The sequence below is a fragment of the Tauraco erythrolophus genome, chromosome 1, assembly GCF_009769465.1.
Source record: "Tauraco erythrolophus isolate bTauEry1 chromosome 1, bTauEry1.pri, whole genome shotgun sequence".
Classification (NCBI taxonomy): domain Eukaryota; kingdom Metazoa; phylum Chordata; class Aves; order Musophagiformes; family Musophagidae; genus Tauraco; species Tauraco erythrolophus.
Genome location: NC_141465.1, coordinates 16838825 through 16861281, shown reverse-complemented (window position 1 = coordinate 16861281; position 22457 = coordinate 16838825). Strand labels below are relative to the sequence as shown.

General features: G+C 40.8%; 1 protein-coding gene across 1 annotated transcript; it reads left to right on the top strand.

The window, feature by feature from the left end:
* Window positions 1-146: 146 nt before the first annotated feature.
* MAEL (maelstrom spermatogenic transposon silencer) lies at window positions 147-14126 on the top strand. Its single transcript, XM_086630783.1, has 12 exons — window positions 147-278; window positions 1010-1093; window positions 4577-4679; window positions 6708-6863; window positions 7377-7418; window positions 8272-8399; window positions 9294-9348; window positions 9934-10075; window positions 11818-11880; window positions 12771-12903; window positions 13114-13192; window positions 14014-14126. The coding sequence occupies exons 1-12, from the start codon at window positions 147-149 to the stop codon at window positions 14124-14126; spliced, it is 1230 nt and encodes a 409-aa protein (XP_086486909.1).
* The last annotated feature ends 8331 nt before the right edge of the window (window positions 14127-22457 follow it).

Here is a 22457-nt window from a genome sequence, read left to right as displayed (position 1 = left end):
GCCGGACGAGTACCGGCCGCCCTCCCCTGGCCGCCCCCGGGAGCCCCGCCCCGCAGAGCCGAGCTGCCCGCCCGCCCCGGGCCGCCCCCTCAGCGGGACGGATCGCGCCACAGCCTTGGCGTGGCGGGGAGAGCCGGCCGGCAGCCATGGCGCAGCGGAAGGGCCGCTCGGCAGCCTACTGCTGCTTCGTGCGCGACCAGCTGCCCGAGCTGCGGCAGCGTGGGCTGCCCGTGACTGGCGTGGTCGACGCCATCCCTTATTGCTCGCAGGCGTGGGCGGTGAGGGAAGGACCCGCTCCTGCTTGCCGCCCCTCGCGCCCCCGGCCCTCTGCGGCGGGGAACGACCCCGGGTTAACGCAGCTTAATGGCGGGAGGGGCGGAGGGAGGCCTGCGGCGTGGTTGTGGTGCCGCAGCGGGCCGGGGGTGTGAGTTTCATAGCAGCTCACCTGCCTTGTGCCAGTGGGGAACTGGTGCCCATCGGGTGGATCTGTGTGGTGCCCCCAGGGCAGGTTGTGTGGGGGGACAATATATGTCAGCGTGGCCTTTTTTGGAGGGTAAAGCAGCTGGAGGCGCAGCTGCTGTATGTTCAGCGGTTCAAGTGGGCATCTTGAGTGGCCTCAGCTGGCTCAAGATGGATAAGTTGTGCTGTCCTCCCCTCAGCTGCTTCAGGGTGGCTTCAGCTTGTGTGCCATGGGTAGTGGCATCCCTGGCTGGCTAAGAGTAGTTTCAGAAGACCTTTGGTTTGTAGTGTGGCAGTGCTCGTTTGTCCTCATCTGAAGGTGCTTCAAAAGCACGTGGTCACTAGCACGTGTTTTCAATCAAAGCTTGAGGCATTTCTAGGGAGAAAGGTACTGGAAATGTTTGAGTCGATGTTAGGAGTTCTTGCCATGCATTGATAACGTCCTTTGAAAATGCACAATTAACTTCTTACACAGGATTTGTTGGTTTGTGGGACTACTGGAAGGAAGCAGTAAAATTATTTTTTTTTTAACAATTCACTTTCCTTCAAGTTGCTGACTAAGGAAGAAAAGATGACATATACAGAGAAGGCTCGTAAGTGGAATGAAAAACGGTCACAGAAGACAGTGAAAGAGGTGAATGCTGAGAAAGAAACACCCTTCAATGTAGCTAAATAACCGGGGGAGTATGTGGTGTTAGGGTGTGGTCATCTATGACACTGTGAAAGATCACCTGTTCTCCATAGCCTCTAACCTCTGGAGGTTAAGGTGGCTATGGTAGCCCATATCATTATGAAGGTTTGGCAGAAGATTGTTCTGGTTTGAATTGAAGGTGAGAATGCTCTATATCATTGTGAACCAGCACAGCTTGTTCCTCTGGGCTCTTTTACCAAGTAAAAGGTAGTTCTCTAACATCTTAGTTTTATATTTAACAATATTTTGCAGTGACTGATTTACAATGGTTTATTTATTTATAATACTGTAAATTGATATTCTGGTCATAGTTTCATGTTGCTTTTGCTTTGTGTAATTTGCTTGTGCTTTTGCTTAATTTGTGTGGTTCTTGTCTGACAGCCTGAAACCACATATTACACACAACTGATTTGGTATTCTCAAGTGGCTATGTACTGGACCGGGTCAACGAAACGTTGCACCCTGTGCACAAAAAGAATATTATACCTTGCCATTATTTTTATATTGATTTGATTATGGAGAGAATAGTAATGCTATGGTGGAGGACAAAACCCCACAATGTAGAAGTAAGCAGTTATGTTATGCTGAATGTGGTTGTGGTCAGAAATAGGGCTAAATGGATCCCTTCTATTATTTACTGTCTTGAAAAGATGTGTGTATGTCTTTTTTTTTTTTTTTCCGTCTGTCTCTCCCTCTCTCCAGAGTTCCCTGAAGCATGGTTTGCTTCAGAGTTTGAATTATGTGAGGTGTCAGAAAGCTTATTGTATTCCAGTCTTGGTTGTCAATGTAAAAACTTGTGTCAAAGCAAAAAGCTTAATTGAGTAAATGGGTAATACAGCATTTACTTCTTCATTCCGTATTAATAGATACTGACTATGAACTGCAGACTACTGGTGAGGGTAGATTTTTAGGACTTCAAAACACTTACATGATGTAGAGAGACTGACAGGATGACTGTAGCTTGGAGTAACTAGTAAATCTGGATTAGTTAATTTAGTCAATCTATACTTGTAGGGAGATGTTAGGCAATGTTTTTTGATTTTAGAGGCCTGCCGGTATGGAAAAGAACTGCTCAAAACATGATCGTCGTTGTTTTATTTAGCAGGCTAGGAGTATGTAATTCATTAAGCTCCATTTTTATATATAACGAAGAGCTATATGAAATCACAGAATCACAGAATGTTAGGGATTGGAAGGGACCTCAAAGGATCATCTAGTCCAATCTCCCTGCTGGAGCAGGACCACCTACATCAGATCACACAAGTACGCGTCCAGATGGGTTTTGAACATCTCCAGAGAAGGAGACTCCACCATCTCTCTGGGCAGCCTGTTCCAGTATTCTGTTACCATTACTGGGAAGAAGTTCTTCCTCATGTTTAAGTGGAACCTCCTATGTTCCAGCTTATATCCATTTCCCCTTGTCCTGTCATTGGATGCCAGTGAGAAGAGCCTGGCTCCATCCTCATGCCAGTCACCCTTTACATATTTATAAACATTAATGAGGTCCCCCCTCAGTCTCGTCTTCTTCAAGCTAAAGAGACCCAGCTCCCTCAGCCTTTCCTCATAAGGGAGATGCTCCGCTCCCTTAATCATCTTTGTGGACCTGTGCTGGACTCTCAAGCAGTTCCTTGTCCTTCTTGAACTGAGAGGCCCAGAACTGGACACAATATTCCAGATGCGGCAATAATGTCGTTATGAAAAAGTAACTACAATCACAAGAGATGCTTTCAGCAAAGAATAAGAAATGTGAATACAGTTATTCAGCACCCTGATATGACCTTATCTGAAATTCTGGAAACCATTCTGTTCATGCATATTCAAGATGCCCAAACTAAATGGGTGTGGAAAATAAGTGTTAAAGTGATAGAGGAACAGATACTCAATCATATACAAGAAAAAAATTTCCAGAAATGTGAAGACTAAGTGCTGACATAACTGCTTATGAAAATGGAAGTCAAGTATCAGGTAGCTGCAAGAAGCAGCTAAGCTAAAGATACTTTTGAGGCAGAACAAATGGATATAAATTATATCTGAATAAATTAAGTCTGGAAAAGGAAGAGTCATACAATGGAATAAGGCACTGGACTGCCCTGACAGGAGGAGTGAGGAGGTATGCTAATGACCTTTAACCAGTCTATTAAGACTTATACTAACAGGTCATTTGCTAGGCGATTGGACTGTATCTTCTAACATTGCTGTGAAGTTGTGTGCTTCAGCTGTATTTCATAAATATGAGATAGCTGTTTACTTTTTTTCTCAAAGTGAAAAAACCTGGGAGAAAATTTGGATTGTCTAGCTAGAATGCTGGACTATGTAACACCACATCATATGTAATTAGCACCAGACTTAAACTAAAGTTGACAACTGAGCATAGACTCTCTATCAAAAACTAAATCTAGAAAAGTGCTCACGGTCTTACTTCTTTAATTTATTTTTGGCTATTTATTTTATGTTCAAGAAAGAAGAAAACCTGATAAGTCATAAATGGAGGCTTCTGCATTTCCTTCCAAAAGTGGTAGCATTTTGGAAAGCTGTAATCAGGGAAAGGAATAATTTGCTTTACCAAGATAAAGAACATCATACTTACTGCCTGTCAGTGGAAATACGGAAGTGTATATGTATGAGATTGTATGTGATCTCAGGTTATTAATCACACCCCTGTACACAGGCAACCACCAACCACCGTTATTTTGTGTAGTGAAAGGTCTTGGTCATCTTTTGGAGATGACCTAAGCTTACTTGGATGGGACTAATTCCTCGTTTTATTTTAAATAGTTCAAATTGATAATCAACAAACTTTGGCTAAGATGGTCATTTGGAATTAGCTTACCTAGATGTTATTCCCAGTTTGGGCCTTGAATGATTAAATTCTGTAAGCCTGCCAGGTTTCTCTTCCTGTGCTCTTAAAAGCTTATTGTTTTTGCATGGATTTGCGGTGCCTTGTGGGCATACGCGCCCCTCTTACTTGCTCTGTGCCAGAGCAATCTGATGACTTCTTTGAGGCTTCATCAACTTTTCATCAATTTTAATTTTAGTCAAAGGCAACTAACCCATGTGTCAAACTTTTTCATAAAATTTATGGAAAAAATTTTGAAATTTCAATTTGAAGAGTTCTTTGCCTGTGACAAGTGGTTGAACCTAACAAAATAATATTTTTTTTTTTTTTAATTACATTTTGTAAATTTAGCTGTAGCTCTTTCCAGTGAGTTGGCCAAGGTACGAAAATACCTATTGCTCTCTTTGTTAGAAGAGAAATCTTGCCTTCTCGGTCTGCAAGTACACAGGCGCTTGTATATACTGCAGACTTGTTCCACCTAGCCATAACTGTTAGTGGACGTTGTATTTTCCTCTAATATAAAGAGGTGAAGGACTTCATTGGGGATTAGTAGACTCTTTTAACTTTTTTAACTTTCTCATCTTTCCCAGGCATGTAATCTGGCTCATCCATTTCCTGCTTGTCGGACCACAAAGATGCCCAGTGTTACTTCTCTTCCAGATGCCTCCACTATGTCTTGGAAGAACGATCAGGGTATAATCATTTTAAAGCAGCTGATCCTGGTAGATAAAAGCTTGTCCTTTATAGATATTTTCAGTGGTACCTATTCAAAGGCTGTTTACATTTTGCTAATAGCCATCTGTGTCAACTGTTTGTTTGTTTTAAGCTCACAGTCTACTGCTGTAAAAAAGTCTTTTGTAGTGTAGAGGGAAGTCAGTTCAAATGGTCTCTTCCTCCCCCCAGCGCCACCCAAAATGATTCTATCTTCTGTTTTTTAGCGTGATGGAAGTATAGCCACTAAGAGTTTCTTTACAATGATTTCAGAATCTTTTAAGAAAAAGGTAATTCTTCAGCTCCTACATTTATGATTTACAAGGCCCAATCCAAGTTCAGCATAAAAGAATACTTGCACCTATTTTAAAGGGTGAAGAGTTGTTAGATATCCAAGTTCAAAATTTCTATGGTAGAGGTGTTAAATAAAACAGTGACCTGACCCCTTTGGAAGAATAAAAGAGGACATATGTACTTTGTCAGTGCTTCTATAACATCTTGGCTTGCTTTCTTCCTGAAAGAACGCTTGAAAACTAAACCTTTCTTATCCGTACGCCCTCTTCAAATGGATGTTTTCATTAGAATTGAGTAATGAACACATCTGCAGTCTTTTCCCCAATGAATATTACATTTTTCTGAAAAGTGATAAATGGTAGGGCTTACAAGACAAGTCAAGCAGGCAGTTAATATAAGCTGTATCTGCTGTGTGGTTGGGTCTCAGCTCAAGCCTTTTACCGAACAAGTCTCTTGAAGTATTTTCATATTGTCGTGGTTATGGAGGGGCAAGAAAGATTAGCTCCATAACAAGTGTAATACCTGTTATTGTCCTGCCCGACAGAGGTCGTACTCCCCTGTCATTGTGATGCAAATTTGATCAGGTTGATCATGGTGGCTTGAGCTAACATGATGTTTAAACTGAATGAGAGGAATAATGATAAAGGGTAACTGAGATGTGTTTTATGATGCTGCTTTGTAATATTTCTCAGTAAAAATCCTGTATGGTTCCCTGTAGCTAGATCTTTTTTTTTTCATAAGGAAGGCAGTTCAGACTTAGGTAGGGGAGTTATCTTTCCTATGACCCTGCAATTTAAGACCCATGTAAGAGAGCACCAGCATTCGAGCTTAGGACAACTGGTGTTACATGCTAAAATGGTGTTAAATGTTGAAAGTCTGGCATACAGCATTGTATCTGTGTAAAAACAGTTACACATTTCTATTTAATTTAGTAGAACAACTAAGATTTTTTTGATGAGGGGCAGAACTTAAGGGTAAGGATTAAATAGCTACCTTCAGCTTCAGTGAGAACATTCATGAAGAGAAGGATGAAGATTTATTGTGAAATATTCTTCATAGTTGGATACTTATCAAATTAGTAAATGATACATTTTTTGCTTAACATTTGCCTTGGTTATGCTTGCCACCCTCTTTGGGAGCTCGTTTAGCGGAGGAGAAGCAATCCTTTTAATTAGCAGACTTCTCATCTCCTCTTACCCCAGAAGATTATTACCAGCTCATTTAACTTGTGTAAGTTACTGAACTGAGCTTGTGAGGCTGCTTTGCAGTGATTGATTTTGTTTCTAACCTTGTTTTCCTAAAGGGTGAGGAGACCTACCGTAAAAAGGAATAGTACTTCCTGTTGGATTCCAGGCCTCTTAACATTCTTGTGGGTTTGGGGTTTGATTTTTTTTTTTTTTTAATTGCCTTTATTTTGTTGGTTGTTTTGTTTTTTTTTTTCCCCTGATCTCTATGCACAGTAGCATCTATGGAAGGTGTACCAAGACTACTGATATGCTTGACTCTTGCTTAAATATTAGTTACCCTGTCATCTCAGATATAAAGAAAGATCTGTGTGTTTTACTTGATCATTACCCTGCTTTAGTCACTCGTATGATAAAGCACACCAAAGCTTTAACTGGATGAGCTGAGGCCAGGATGGCTTGCTGTATCCTCTGGTGGCTCTTCTGAAAATGTTTTTGGTTTTTGTTGTGTTTTTTTTTTTTTTTCTTTCAGCTGTGGTTGCAGACATCTTCTACTTCCTGAACATTTACAGCCATGGGGAGCTGCCATCCCACTGTGAACAGCGCTTCCTTCCTTGCGAGATTGGGTGTGTCAGGTACTCCCTACAGGATGGCATAATGGCTGATTTCCATCACTTCATAGATCCAGGTGAGTTCCAAGGAAAGGAGACGAGTAGTATTTCATCTTGCTTTGGAGTGAGAGGGAGGTTTCCTAGTGCCCATTACTGCTGCCCAGATTAGATTTCTGTTATTAAGACCGACTTATTTCTTTGACTATAAGTGATTGGACTTCTTAAAATATTGGAGCAGTGCTGATTGTTTCTGAAGAGATGGACTTAACTGTCAGAACTGCATGAAGCTTCAAAGAGGGTAGAGTAAATCCAGGAGGACTTTCAGATGTTTGTGGGGTTTATTTCATGCTAATGAATATTTGTCTTGATTGGACCTAAACACACTACACAATATACTTTTGTTTTTTCAAATGCATATAACTGAAAATAACTTTTTCAGAATAGTTGTGGCACTTGTACAGAGCCACAAGGGAAGATGAAGCTCTTCCTTTCTATACATGAAACTGGTGTATAGTGGAGAGTTAAGGCTCTGTCATTGTGGATGTTGGATGATGATTGTTTTTCCTTCTGTTCCTTCTCCTCCTCTGCAGAAGTACCACCGTGTGGTTTTCGGTACCACTGCCAGGCTGCTAGTGAGTATCAACGGAGAAAAAGAATGGTGTGCGAAGGTGTACGGTTTTAGACTCAGCTTGTCTGATCTATATCCAAATGTTGTATGTCTACAGTTTCTCTTTCTGGGAACTTGTCAAGTTTCGAAGAGAAAGGAGTGACAGTCACCTTTTATATGTTTCTTGTACCTACAAATGACATAGCACTTCACCCAACATGGTTTTGTCAATGGCAGAGTTATTTGTATACTGTCTTCTTATTTTAATTCAATAATAACTGCAGTATGTTCTTGTTAAATGGGACAATTTTGTGTGGCTTTAACTGCTTTCAAGCCCATTTAAGCAGAGTATCCTTCCCTTGATAGTTCTTGTGTATATGTTCTGCATGAAGTGTTAATTCATGATCGGGTAACTCAAAGATGCTAGTTTGTATTTAAAAGTTGTAAGTGTTTTGCAGCTTTACATATATCAACAAAGTTAAAGTATTCATGCCATTGTTGTGCCTGGCTTGGCATGCCTTGTTTCCCTTGTGACTCTTAAGGAGTGTTTATGGATTCCAGTTTGTTTCTATTAGGACACTTCCTCCCCTTGTGTACAGAGGGAACAAGCTTGGCCCGTGTTTTCCTATGTCAAGTAGTTAGAGAGTGGCCTTTCAAAAGGGGTCAGTGTGCATGTGTTTGCTCACAGCTGAGACCCACCAGTCTTCTGCTGACGGAAGCAGGGTTTTGATAGCTTAATCACAGACACTGCCTGTAGAGAAGAGAAGGTATATACATATATGTATATAAAAAGATACAAAGGAGGGGGGAACTGTATCATTTAAGGAAACAGGACTTGCCATAACTTGTGGTTGCTTTTTTCCTGCCTCTCCCATTAGGTGACGCCACTCATAAAATCCCAGTCTCTGGATTTCATCTTTCGCGTACTTGTTACTCAGTTGTCTTACGGGAACTTCTTGAGTTTGTGCAGCCAGCCAGAGGTGTTCGGCCTCAGTTTTACTGCAGGGTATGGTCCAGGTCAAAGTAAGAAGCTTTAAATCAACCCCTCTAATTTCATTTCCATTGGATGACTAAGGAGATACTTCACTCTAAAACCTCATCAGTGTGCAAATGAATGGGAAGAAATACCCTTTTCCAGAGTTTCACAGTTCCATGCAGGAAGAAATGGCTCCTAGAAGCTAACTTCTTTATAAAGCAGAGACCTAGTTTTTCTGCCTTCTTATTTTCAGCCTGTGCTCCTGGCTCTAGTTTACTGATGAACGTTTCATGTGGTCTCTGACATTGTTTTGGCTTAACTTAAAGGGCTTTTGAGATTGACTTAGAATTGATTGTGCTGAATAATAGTCACACAATCCTGCTTTTCTAAGGAATGTTTTTACGTTTTTATGACTCTTTCCCCGTGAGAATACTGTATGTCTTAATTTTTGCTCAAGTCTCATTTGAACTTGAGCAAACAAAGCAGACAAAAGCAAAACAAAACGTTAGAATTCAGAGGCATTTAAGCTTCATGACAGCTATATCATATTTTGATTCTGTTTGAGCCTGTTAATCCTTCAAAAGGTGGGAAGGGTCAAGATCTTGAGCTGTATCCATAAATATAGGGGTCTGAAGAAATACGTATGAAAAAAATATCTTGGAGCACTTAATGGAGATATCTGTAGTATGGGCTAACCTTTAACCTGTCTCCAAACATTAGTCCAGAATTTCTGCTGGGGTTTGGTTGGAAAGCCTACATGGCATATGGTTCCTCTTCAAGATAATTTTCGGAAAGAGTGTTCATTCAGTCCCAGAAACCGAATTTTGTTTTGGAAGTGACTTTTGAGATATAGTCAGAAGTCTTGCAGATGTCAGAATTATACGCTGTATTTCTTCAATGTGACTGAAATTTTCTTTCCTCTAGTCTGATGACAGATTCCGTATTAACTGGTGTCTCAATCGAATGGCTAGCATAACAGGTGGGAAATGGATCTTTTTTGGCTTTTTTCCCGCTGCCCCCAAAGGAAGAAGGGTTATGTAATCATGGACAGCTGTATTTATCTGAAAATCTTCAGGTCTCAAAAGTTTCATAAAAGCTGGTACTGATGGCTAAAACTACTTTGCATGCTTTTTCCTCTTCTTTTCCTACCCATCAGTGACAGTACAACTGCAGCGTGATCAGCTAACTGGCTAATGAGCACGTCCATAGAATAACATACACGGTTTCTTGCTCAGTCAGTTAGAGGAGCACTGGAGGCAGTGAGAGTACTGTGAAGGAGAGCGTATGGTTACACATGGGAAAACTAACAGCTTACGAGGAGAGGTGGCCTGAAAGTAGGATACATAATTAAAGAGGTGGAGAAGATTATGGCAATATAGGATGACCCACTTTGCTAGGAAGCCAGATTTTATTGAAACCACTGGTGGAATAACTTGTTAAGGTTTACAAGAGCTTTGATGCTCTGGTAAGGCTGGACAATGAACAGGGACTGACTGAGAAGCGAGCTGAGAAGAATATTCACTGACTCTTGTTCTCCTGACATGGATTTTTCTCTGAGCTACAGGCATTAAGAGCCATATGGAGCTTCTTGCTGTAGAAGACCTGGTAATAGAACTGTACCGGAAGAAATGCCAAAATGAGCCATCCAAGAATTGGGTGTGTAGAGAAATGGATGTCGTCCTGTGGGATTTCTCCAGTAATACCAGGTGCGTTGGGTTCTTCTTTGTAGAAACGTGTATTAGCCTGACCTGTCTGGGTGCCCTACGTACAGCTTGTATGCTGCTAGGCTAGGATGTTCTGCAAGCCTTCTAATCAGAAGTGCTTCTTGTTGCATAATGAGCACAACAGGAAATGAAAAATACTTTTCCAAAAGAAGTGTAATGGTAGATGTTTTTTTAGTGCTGAGGGGTAAAAAATGGGAATAAGACATATTGTGGTATTTAACTGGAAATCATAGAAGTGAAAAGATTCAGGCTGTCTCAGAAGTGTAATTTGGAGGGGACCTGACTGTTGCTATACATGAAATGCCTCATGCTGCTCTGTGGTGAGGGGCAAGGTGTGTTGCCAGTGGTATCAATTGAGTTCTCAAGCATAACGGTTAAGCTGGATCCTATCTTTTTTCCTCCGGAATGAATGTTTGTTATTACACATCTGGATATTTAGGGAAGTGATCCTGCCCCTGTACTCGGCACTGGTGAGGCCGCACCTGGAATATTGTGTCCAGTTTTGGGCCCCTCGCTTTGAGAGATATTGAGCTCCTGGGGCGAGTCCAAAGAAGGGCGACTAAACTGGTCAAGGGGCTGGAAAATAAAACTTATGAGGAGCGGCTGAGGGAGTTGGGGCTGTTTAGCCTGGAGAAGAGGAGGCTGAGGGGAGACCTGATTACGGCCTATAAATACTTGAGAAAAGATGGTGGGGAGGTGGGGGAAGGACCCTTTACATTAGTGATGGGTGATAGAACAAGAGGAAATGGGTATAAGCTTAGTCAGGGGAGATTCAGGTTGGATGTTAGGAAGTATTTCTTCTCTGAAAGGGTTGTCAGCCACTGGAATAGGCTGCCCAGGGAGGTGGTTGAGTCCCCATCCCTGGATGTGTTTAAGAATAGGGTGGATGATCTACTGGAGGATATGGTTTAATGGGGATTAGGGATGGTTGGACTCGATGATCTCTAAGGTCTTTTCCAACCTAGAAATCTATGAATCTATGAATCTTATTCACTTCATAGGATTTTTTTTTTCCTATGTGTCTTGAACGATAAAGCTTTTTCCCTGCTTCTAGATTCTTCTGTGTTTGTACAAAGAAGTGGTATGTAGCTTGTGGAGTTGCAGGGAAATATTTAGTGATGATGCAGTTAAGTTACTTTAACTTTTCCTCTGCTACTGTTTTAAGTAAGAATCAATAATTTGATCTTAAATTTTAGTGGATTTTTAAAAAAAATTATTATTGGAAATCTGCTTACAGTATGGATTTTAAGATCCATTGGAGTAATCAGTGTCGATTTATCTTTTTATAGTCAGTTTTACATTTCCATGAGTATCTTCACACTAGAGGGAGACCTTAACAAGAAAGGAAAAATGAACTTTAAAACACACATTTGGAGAGGAAAATGGAGGTGCTTATACTAAGAGGAACTATTTCACGTTAATGGGAAACTTCAAATTATTACCTTTAAATTTCATTTGTCTCTTAGAATTGTCTTTTCTCCCTTTCCCCCTCCTCAGCATGAAGCAGGTTGCCTGTTAAGCATGCCTTTTAACTCTACGTAAGCCACTTAGAGCTTAGATTTTGAACGCTGGTCCTCTGATAAATTTTAAGGTACTGTATGGTCACTGAGACAAAAAGATAACATCTTTAATGTTTGTTCCTGTTCCTTCTGACTAGACCAACTATTCATGTTGATTAATGATGTAGATGCTTCTGAAATAAGCCTGAACTTCATTTCATGTAGGTGCAAGTGGCATGAAGAGAATGACATACTTTACTGTGCTTTGGCATCCTGTAAGAAAATTGCGTGAGTATTGCTGAGGAGATATCTCCAGTATGATGGCTTTTTATTTTATTATAGACACACATTTTTGGCTCTGTCTTCTCTGAATGCCTGGTCCACTGTAGTTCTAGATTTTGAGTTTTATTTATTCCCTCCACTCCCAAGATTTTGTTCTATTTGTAACTTTTGTTGTTTGTATGGCTTAGCAGTATGCTGTAAGTCTTAGCACTTAGGTATAATGTAATTACTGTGATAGTCATGTCCGTTGCTCTGCAGACGTCCTTTCACTACCTCCATTTACTACTGGAGAGTTGAGAGAAACGTTAATTACGTGAGAATTCACTGTTCCTCTTCAGAGGTTTAGTATACCTGTATTTGGTGAGAAATTCTCAGTATATTCTAGTATATCTCTACTTTGGAAACTTTTATACTGCCTTACTAATAATGTAGGTACGTGAGGTTCTGTAATTTTTTTTGGTGTGGGGAAAAGGAAAGTAAATAGTTGGGAAACAAGAAAATGCTGTTTGAGATCTCGGTCAGTAGTAGTATCACTTTGAGAGAGATAATAATGAATAGTCTTTCATTCAAAAAACTCCTGTTATGTTCTGCTATGCCTTGCAAAAAAAAATATGTTGCTTTTCACACTTCTAAGTGGCTGCATTTGATAGTGTGGGGAAGCAGTTGTTTTAATTTCATGTGTAGTTGTAGAATAGGCTGGTGGTCCTAGAAGGATGCAGGGTAACTATTTAGCTACTGTGAAAATGTCCTCCTGCCCTCTGTCATCTACTCTGTGCATCTCAGTCTGTGTTTGCTGCTGTTCACCAGTTGAAGAACTAAAAATGCTGTGCTTTTGTTCATGAGCATTACAGTCTTCTTAGCCAAACTTTTATTGTTTTCTTTTCTGCTTGGTCAAGATACTGCCTCAGTAAATCTTTATCGAGTGTGTATGGAGTCTCACTGACAGCAGCTCACCTACCCCTTCAAGACTCTCGTTATGGCGAAAGCACAAATACCAAGGTGGTGATACTGAATGCTGAACGTTTTCAGGTCAGATTCTTTAAACTGGCATCCTATTTTATTTCTAGTTAACTTGAGTATTCAAACTTGCCAGTTTCAGGTTAGGTGTATTCTCTTTGGATGCTGTCTTTTGTCACATACATTGGGCAGACTGACAAAGAAAAATAATCACTAGCTGGGTAATTCCTTGTGATTTTAGAAGAAACGTATATTATTTTTAATGTTTATCTCTTCATACAGAAAATGAACACTGAGGGTTCTGGATGTGACAGACACTTCACTTCTCCAAGTCCAGGTCAAGAGTTTGTCCCTTCTAATTGTGAGTTTGAAACTTGCACATTTGTAAGGGAAAAAAAAGTATTTAAAATTAACCCAATTGCTGGTTTTTCAAATTTCTGGGCTTAGATGTTGCCTGTCAGTGACATAAAGCTTAAACAGCTCTGCATGAGCTGCGGTTATTCCTATATATGAATTTCAGTGAATTTCTGAATACGTAAACATAAAGAGCTGCTCTTTTCTTACTGGACACAATCTTATGGTCAAAAAAGTATCTCAAAATTCAGTTTTTCTTACAAATGTTGCTCTCTGATTTATGCTCCCTTATTTTTCTGCTACATGAAGTCTGTTCTCATATGCTTAGGTGTTTTGAGGCAGGGCCATCTTTAAATTACTCTCCTTGCTCTTAAGTCATTATATGTGCAAACTTAGCTAGTACTTGTTGCAAGTATTCTGTTACAACTCAGTTTAAAAAGACTGCTTATTTAAAGTTGTTTTTTTTTGCGATTAATATTTTTTAATAGAAGGCATGTGAGTTTAGTTAGTCTGGGCAGTTCATGTCTCATCTTCAGAGGAAGTGAATCAAGTTTGCAAGACAAATAACTGTAAGAGTCGTGACTTTGCAGCTTGTTTTCTTGCGTATAAGATACATGCTGAGTAAAACTCTGGAGCTGTCCCCATTATAAACCATGAGATCATATGGTCTTGGTGTTTACGTAGAGGACACAACCCCTGTCTCTGACTTTTTGTATTAGAGCTGTTGAATAGGTTCAGCTCCACAGCCTATGAAGAACAATTCTATTCAGTTAATTTATACAAGCTTTAAAGGCTGATTTGATTTGTGAACTGTATTTAATTTAATAGGTGATTCTTCGTGTGGTGTGAAGACTTCCCTTTATGGAACAACCATGAGAGGAAGAGGAATTACTCGATTACTGAAAAGTACATCAGATCTGTCCAAGTCTTTCAATAGTTGAAAATCTTTTTTACATCCAGGACAGCTGTAAATTCTAATTTTCCTTGTTTCCCGAAGATAACCAGTAGTTTCTTCAGACTGCAGTTTTTCATCTTATGTGCAACCCTTGACAGTTGAAGTTCTTGTTAGAACGATAAAACTATTGACTGAATTTAAAGATGACAGAAATCTTGTTTATTAACTACAGGAAGACTTATTTTGAAGGGACCTGACAGTTGCCTGACAGGCAAAAAAGCAGACTTTCTATGAAATGACTTGGAAGAAATGTGGTGGCAAATTTATTGATATGTTAATGTTCTTTGACAGGAGCAAGTACAACATAGATTTTTTTTTTTTTTCCTTTGCATCAGTTTTCTGTTTAAAAAATGCATGTCCCTCAAACTTACAGACTGGAGAGGACTGTAGGTGTTATGGTTGTTTTTCTTTTAATAAATATCAAATTCAAAGTGATATATTAATCTGCAGAATAATTTCACAAGTTTAGTCAGGCTGGGTAGATACCAGTCATAATTATTTGAGGATGCATAAAAAGTGGGAGACTGTCTGATGTATCACTAGGAAGTTAGATGTTCTGTTTTATGGAGGTGCAAGTCTTGGACTAGTCCCCAAAATGTTATCTGTTGTCTGAGACTCATCCTTACTCCATGTGTCTTTAAGCAGCTGATTCTCAGAAATAAGAGCTTATTTTTTTGAGTTGTTTGTGCATTTTGTTCCAACAGAGGTCCAGTTGTGAAATACTGTTTCCATAGCAACTAACTGTCAGAAGATACTTATTTCATTCCTTGTAGAAACTGAAACTCAAAATGAGGTAGTTCACTATTTTGGATAACGGGAAAAGAAAAAACCCCAAACCAATCAAACAAAACTCAAAACCCAACCAAAATAAGAGGCCAACACATTTATGAATAAACTTGAGCACGCTGATCAGTATGTCAAAAAGGTCAGGTGCTGGTTTAGATGGAAACCTGTTCCAGTTGCTGTAAGCCCCGTTGAGGCCCTTCTTCCAGTATTGCAGGATCACTGAACTGGTTCAATGCCTCGTGCCTAACAGTTTGCCTGTATCACTGAGTTTTCTTGAGTTATTCTGTGTTTCCTTCCTTGGAGGCTATCATTCCACCTGCTGAGTTCCATCAGATAAGGGACAATAAACCTCTAAGACTGAGATTTACCAGTGAAGCATCTAGGAATGTTGTAACAGAGTAAGAGTGTCTGTTCAGTAGTCGTAAAGGCCTCTCTGCACTGGAATAGAGTTGTTCGACTTCTAAGTTTCTTAGCTGACAGCCATTGCCGCGTTGCCATTTTAAAACATACAGAACTGTAGCCTTTGAATTACTTTCAGAGGTCAGTGTTGCAATAAAAGCTTCATGTTTCAGTTCTTACAAAGAAGAGAATTCGTTGCTATTAAAATATTTATTCAGTATCAGTGTAAGCACACAAACCTAAGAGCATTTTGTTATTATGCTTAAGGTATTATATAAGATATCTTCAAGACCGAGATAAAGAATCTGAGCAGAAGTGGAGAAATACAGTCTTAGGGTTCCATGGAATGTCTGTACCTTACCGTATGTAACTTAAAATAGTACATAAGCTGTAAAAGACCTCGTTATGTACTGTAGGCAGTGCCCTGTTAACTAAGGTAGTAACTGTCTTACTGTAATAACCAACAACCTGTAGTGTTTTTTATAGTGAAAACTGTAAGACCTATACAATGAGAATGAGTACACTAACTTGATGTAGCCCATTTAATACTATTATTCTGCATATATTGAGGGAGATCCCTAACAGCTGTTGGAGGATAATAGAAAATCCTTTCATTTTGGAGCTCTGCTTCCCTGGCTGTTGTGCAATTTGAAACTCTGATTTCTTGAAAGATTAATTCTGCTTAATAAGCACAATACAGTAATGCTTCTCTCCTTTAATGGAACAGTTAAGATGAGGGCAAGATGGTGACTTACAACTTTAGCCCACTTCTTAAGTGCAAGAGATAGTACTAATAAGGCACAAACTGTGGGTCAAAATCAGAACAAAGTTCTCCCCACTTGCATGACAGAATTCTTAAGGGGAAATAAAATGGCTCTTGAGCAGAGTTTGAGCAATGCAGCCTGGAAGCTTTAAACATGTACCTTCCACATAGTAAAGACTAACAGTGGGGGATGTGTAGGTACCATCCAACTTGAACTTTCTGAAGAGTTGTTTTTGTAAAGGAGACATCTAACAGATTGTATCAGACCTGACTTTCTGTCCTCCTGTTAGTGTAGCTTACTCAATCCTGTGACAGTAACGGGTAAAAGTCATCTGGTTTTGCATACACATTATAAAGTTAACAGGTGTTTTTTTTTCTTGTTTTACAAATAGTAGACAAATTGTTGAATTGTATGTTACTACTCTACTGTAAAGGTTTTGGCTAGGAGAACAGTTGTCTGAGTGTTACAAAGACACGACTGTGGTGACAATTTTGCTGGTCTAGTCTATGACATCAGCATATTAACCTGTAATCATATATTCTTTTACATTCCATTCAAAGAGTATATAACCAATATGGAGAAATAAAGCATGTTCATGTAAGGTAAGCAGCAGTTACTGCTTCTATGTAGTAGAAACTATGGGTTTGACTGTACTTGTGCATTTCTGGCTAGTCCGCCTTCTTTCAATAAACTGTAGAAACTAGGTATGTGGAACTAGGTATTGACCACTGTCTCTGCTCCAGCTAAGAGTGTTCTTAACAGGACTTGTATTCTGATTTGGCAGAAATATTCTCTTAAATATATACATGTATACTGTAGATACAGTCATACCTAGTTTTGAGGTCTTTAATTTGGAATTTGTTTTGGAATGGCTGATCTTACCAGTAAAAATTCAGTGCCTTGACCTTCTCTGTGTCCTTTATGACCAGTTCCCCATTCCCATGCAGATGCACTCACAGAAGTCCTTGTTGCACTTCGTGTGCTTCACCAGATTTAGCTTTGGGTGGGTTTTGGCTTTCCTAACCTCATATCTGCACACTCACACAGCATCTCTGTATTTCTCCCATATCACTTGTTCCTGCTGCTACCTCCTATATGTTTCCTTATTGTGTCTGAGTTTTGTCAGGACCTCTTTGGTCAACCTCTGCTTGTTTTCCTGTATATCTTGGAGGAGGTGATATTTGAAAAACCAACAAGCTCACCTGGACCTGTCTTTTCTTCAGGACTGTATGCCACGGGATTCTTCCAAGCAGATCTCTGAACAAGGCCAAAGACTGCTCTCCTGAGGCTGAGGGTTGTGCTCCTGCTTTTTGCTTTTCTCCTTCCTCTTATGATCCCAAACTTCACTATCTCATAGTTACTGAAGCTAAGCTTGCCCGCCCCCCCCCCCCCCCCAGCCTTCACATCTCTAACCAGTTATTTCTTGTTCGTAAGTATGAGGACTAGCAGAGAGCACCTCTCCTCCTTGGCTCCTCAGTTGCTTGTATTAGGAGTGTGTCAGGCTTCTTCCAGTTGTCTAAAGAAGGCCCCCCCATAGTTCCTCCTGATAAGGCTGTCTACAGCAGACCTCCACTAGAACATCACCCATGCTGGCCTGCCCTCTGTGTCTAACCCATGAGCTCCTGACTAGCTTGTTGTCCATCCCCAGGCGGAGCTTGGTGCATTCCAGCTGCTCTCTCATGTAAAGAGCAACTCTCCCTTCTTGCCTGCTAAGTGTGAGAAAACAAGCTGGACAGTCAGTGGTGTGTGGGACAGGAAGCCTAGTCCTCTCTTTCCTCCTGAGACCTGTAGGCTCAACACTTGTGCCAGTTTCAGGATCTGCGTTGTAACTAGTTAAGTTACCAGAGAGCGTTTGCTGTGCCTAAAATAAGATTAATCTTTATTACATCTTTAGCAATATGTCAGTCATCAAAATCTTCAAAGATAGAAGGAAGGCAGAAATTGGGTGGGGATTTTCTGGGTGGAGGGTCTGTCAAATACAAGGTGTTGGATTTTGCTGTTTGGGTGCATGTCAAACTGGAGGGAACAGTGTTGTGATCCTTGATCAAATGGTGCAGTTGATCCTCATTCCGCTGAGTGTGTTCTTTGCCAGCTACCTAGAGTGAGCTCCATGCTGAGTCATACCCAAATAGAAAACTTGCTTCCATTTCAGGGACTTGGGGTCTTGAGCCCTCACAGTCAGATGGTGTTGTGCTGAAGGTCAGATTCTTCCGAAGAAAATTTACGTTGGGTGAATGAAAACCTGTGTTCAAAGAAGCCCTGTCTGGATTTCTTTGCAAAATAGCTGTAGCTTTCTGTTCCTGGTATCTTTTTAAAAACCTGGAGAATTAACACAGAGGGACTGTGTTTTTTTGATCTCTTGTTGAATTAAAAAGTGCTAACCCCTTCCCTAGCAAGAGTTTCAAACTTTCCCTGAAAGTTAAGTGACTCAAGTATGTGTGTGAAAATGAGGTTTTAATTTCTGGTTTATAGATAGAGGTATATGCAGCTGACTGCAAAGGCTTTAACAACATCTTTCCATTCAGCAGAGTAAATGTACTGTAATGGGGCAGGGTAATAGCAAGTTTGTTACCTAGTTTCTGCCCTCTTGATGTCTTCTGCAGGATTATCATCCCTCACTTTCACCCTGGAATGAGCTTCCAATTAATTTTTATTGCAATGATTCAGTAAGATGGAGAAATCAGCAAACGTTTTTATTAGTCTAACCCTGTGTTATCTTTGTTTCCTCGCTTTTCCTTGGTTCTGTCTTAGAGAAGCTTGTGGGAGCTTCTAATTACCATGTTCAAATAATTCTCCTTGCTCCCTAGTGAACAGGTGAGATGCAGGAGAGAGAAGTTCCAAATTTCCTTATGTTGGGCTATAGTAAATTTAGTACTAGTTCCAATGCATCCAGAATTAATCTTGACAGTTCGCTCATTGTACTGTGAACTTCTTCAGATAGAAGACTGCCTCGGTGTCTTTCCTGGAACAGATGATACAAATAAATAGAAAAGTAGTGCTGTTACTCTAGCAACAAGAATTGTGAGATAATTAACTCTTGTCTGTGTGATCGGTTCTGAATTGTGCACTATACCGAATCTTGAAATAAGCAGTGGCAGTGCCAGCTTTTGTGTCTATGTCATACTTGAAGTACTTCTCAAAATCCTGAGATGAGTGAGGAAGGCAGTGAGAGCAGACCTTGGGGGTTATGTGGAAAATGGGTAGGGGTTGAACTCCTGAGGGGCAGCTCTGAAGGATAAAGGAGTTCATTAAGGTTGGCAGTTCATTAAGAAGAGCATCTTCCAAATGCAAGAACAGTGCAGGAATGCAGGTAGATCCATCAGGGGACTGTTTTCTCTTTACAGGGAACTCATGGCTGCACCCTGGTCCTAGTGCAGTTTGAGAGGTAGAAGCAGATGTGGGCTACAAAGGAAGAATCCACAAACACTGGCCAGGCCTGTAGGGATGGTGTTTGGAAAGCCCAAGCTCACCTAGAGTTTAGCTTTGCAAGAGATCAAGGTAAACAAGAAGAGCTTTTATGACTTTGTTAGCAGTAAAAGACAAGGAAGAAGTGGTGCAGTTGCTAAATGTTATGAGTGATTTAGTGACATGCCTGGAGTAACACCGATAAGCTGAGGTGCTCAGTACCTTCTTTGTTTCAATCTTTTCTGATAAGGTCTCTCAAATTGCTATATTCAAGAAGGTTTCTGAGAGGAAAACACCAGCAGTGGATGAAGAGCAAGTCAGAGATTAGGTGGGAGTTCTAGACCTATACAAGTCCCTAGAGCCAGAAGGGCTGCATCTGAGGATGTTGAGAAAGCTGCCTAATACCTTTGCAAGGCTGTTTCTCTCACCTTTGAAAGGTCAAAGAAAGTCCACAGCAATGGAAGGCAAATACTGCACCCATCTGTCAAACGAATGATCTAGGAAACCGTAGGTTGCTCAGCTCCATAGGACTCCTTGGAAAAATCATGGAGTGAGTCCTCTTGAAACACGTTATTTGATACATGAAGGAGAAGAGGGGAACTGGAAACAGTCAGCATGGATTTGCCAAGGCTAAATCATGCCTGACCAGCATAGTTGCTTTCTGTGATAGGTTTGTGAATACAGAACAGCAGTGGTCAGCAGTGACTTTAGCAAGGCTCTCAGTGTAGTCTCTCACAGTAGACTTGTATTCAAGTTGGGATGTTACAGTCTAGATGGGTGGCAACCAGGTGGGTAAAAATCTGGTTGTACTCTACGTGGAGGCTAGTAACAAGTGAGGTACCAGAGAATTCTACACTGTGGCCTGTTTAGTGTCTTTAGCAGTGATCTGGAGGTGATGGAGCACGTTCTTGCCTGCAGAAAACACCAAGCTGGGGAAACCAGCTGATATGCTTGAGGGCAGGACTGTTATACAGAGGAAACTAAACAGGCTGGAGGAGTGGGCTGATAGGAACCTTACAAAACGCAGCAAAGTCCTGCACCTAGGAAGGAATAACTCTTTGCAACAGTACAGTCAGAACTGGCAGGAGAGCAACTTTGCCAAGAATGCCTACAACTAAGGAAGGAACAAAAAAAAAAAAGGGAATTTTGGATGGTGAAATAGGAACAAGGGCGTTGACGAGAACGTGTCGTGGGTTAGGCCGCCCCGGCAACCAAACCCTACACAGTCCCCTCTCCCCCTCCCCCTCCCCCAGGGATGAGGGAGAGAATCAAAGAGGAAAAAGAAAAGAGACCCGAGGGTTGAGATAAGAACAATTTACTACTACTGCTACCAATATATATATATGTACGGATATGTACAAGGATAAACATACACAACTGAGTGATGTACGGTGTAATTGCTCACTACCCCTTGACCGAGGCCTGTCTTGTTCCAAAGCTGCAATCCCGAAACGGATAAAACTCGATGCCACAATCCCGGATGAATGGGAGGCCCCGAGACAGAGAGCGAGAGAGAGAGAAAACGCTCTGAGAATCCGAAAGTGAGAGTCCCGGAAGGGCAAAAGCCCTTCTTTCCGGCTGACCCTCACTTTTATACTGGGCATGACGCTGCATGATATGGAATACTAATTGGCCAGTTTGGCCCTCAATCTTAAGTCCAAGTACAAATCATAAGGAGAGTCGTGGACCCCTTTTCCCTGGCTATGCTCCCCCCTTATCCTGTTGTGCTCCTGCACACTGGCAAGAACCTGGCAGCTGAAAAGTCCTTGAGACCTCAGTGCCAACTACAAACATCAGCTTGCTATCAACATTCTTCTCAGAGTGAGCCTCTGAGTAAAACCAAAACACGGAGCTCTTCTAGCTGCTAAAAAGAAGAGCTAACTCTGTCCCAGCTAAAACCAGGACAGAATACTTGCCTGGCAGGGTGTATAAGAGGACTGGGAATCCTGACTCTTCCTTATCTCCATGCTTCTCCTGCATTGTGGTGATCTGTGTCAGTCAGATCATTTAACTTTTGTCCCATCACTCTGTCACTCATAAATGATAGTGATTTGCTTGCAACATTCAGTAGGCCTTTGAGTTCCTTAGGTAAAAAGTGCCTAGATGGGAACCAATCTTAAAAGCTAAGTGACTGATATTAGGAACAAATATAAAACTTTTTTTTTTCCCCAGTAAGCTGTGTGGTATATTGCTGTCAGAATGTGTTGAGCAAGTAGAAGTATTAACATGAGTGGAAACAATGAAAGCTGGGAAGTGAAGGAACAGTGTACTGGGGAGACATTCCTCCACTTCAAACATAAGGGAAATGTGGTATAGTCCTGGTTCATGTAATTGCTTTGAGCAGTGGAGAGTGAGCCAGTTTTTCAGATTGTGTGCAAGACTTCTGTCTTGCCTGCTTTTCATTGGGTTGCTAGACTGGTGAAGTGGACTTCTTTGCTTCCTTCATATGCTTCATTATGGGGTAAATGGCCTGTGGCAGGTTGCTGAGGTAGGGTCAGAAGGAAAAACAGGTAGTTTTAAAATATCCCCTTGGTATGCTTGTCAAAATAAATCTTGCTAAGTAATGATATATCAAAATCTTACTGTGGTGGTTGTTCCACTTGGGATAACAGATCTCAGCAGATGGGGAAAATGGTTTGGTGAGGGCTTAAATTCTTGTGGTTTGGTTCTTCCTATTCGTGCACAGATAAAGCTTATATGTGCATATTCTTCCATGTGAAAGTTAAACATAACTAAACAGTAATTTACTATAGGCTGCGTAAAGGATAAAGTAGGAATTTACTTTTTTGCCTGGTCATTCATTTTCTGCCTACTTTGAGGGAAGTGAGTCTTGAAGTTGGGTATACATACATTAATTCTTTGGAATTTAAATGAAGTATTCCTATCTTGCCCCCCAAATAAGTAAGTGCTACTTTAATTTTGTTTAAAGTTATGGGTATACTGCAGGCTTTTTGAGTTATTCC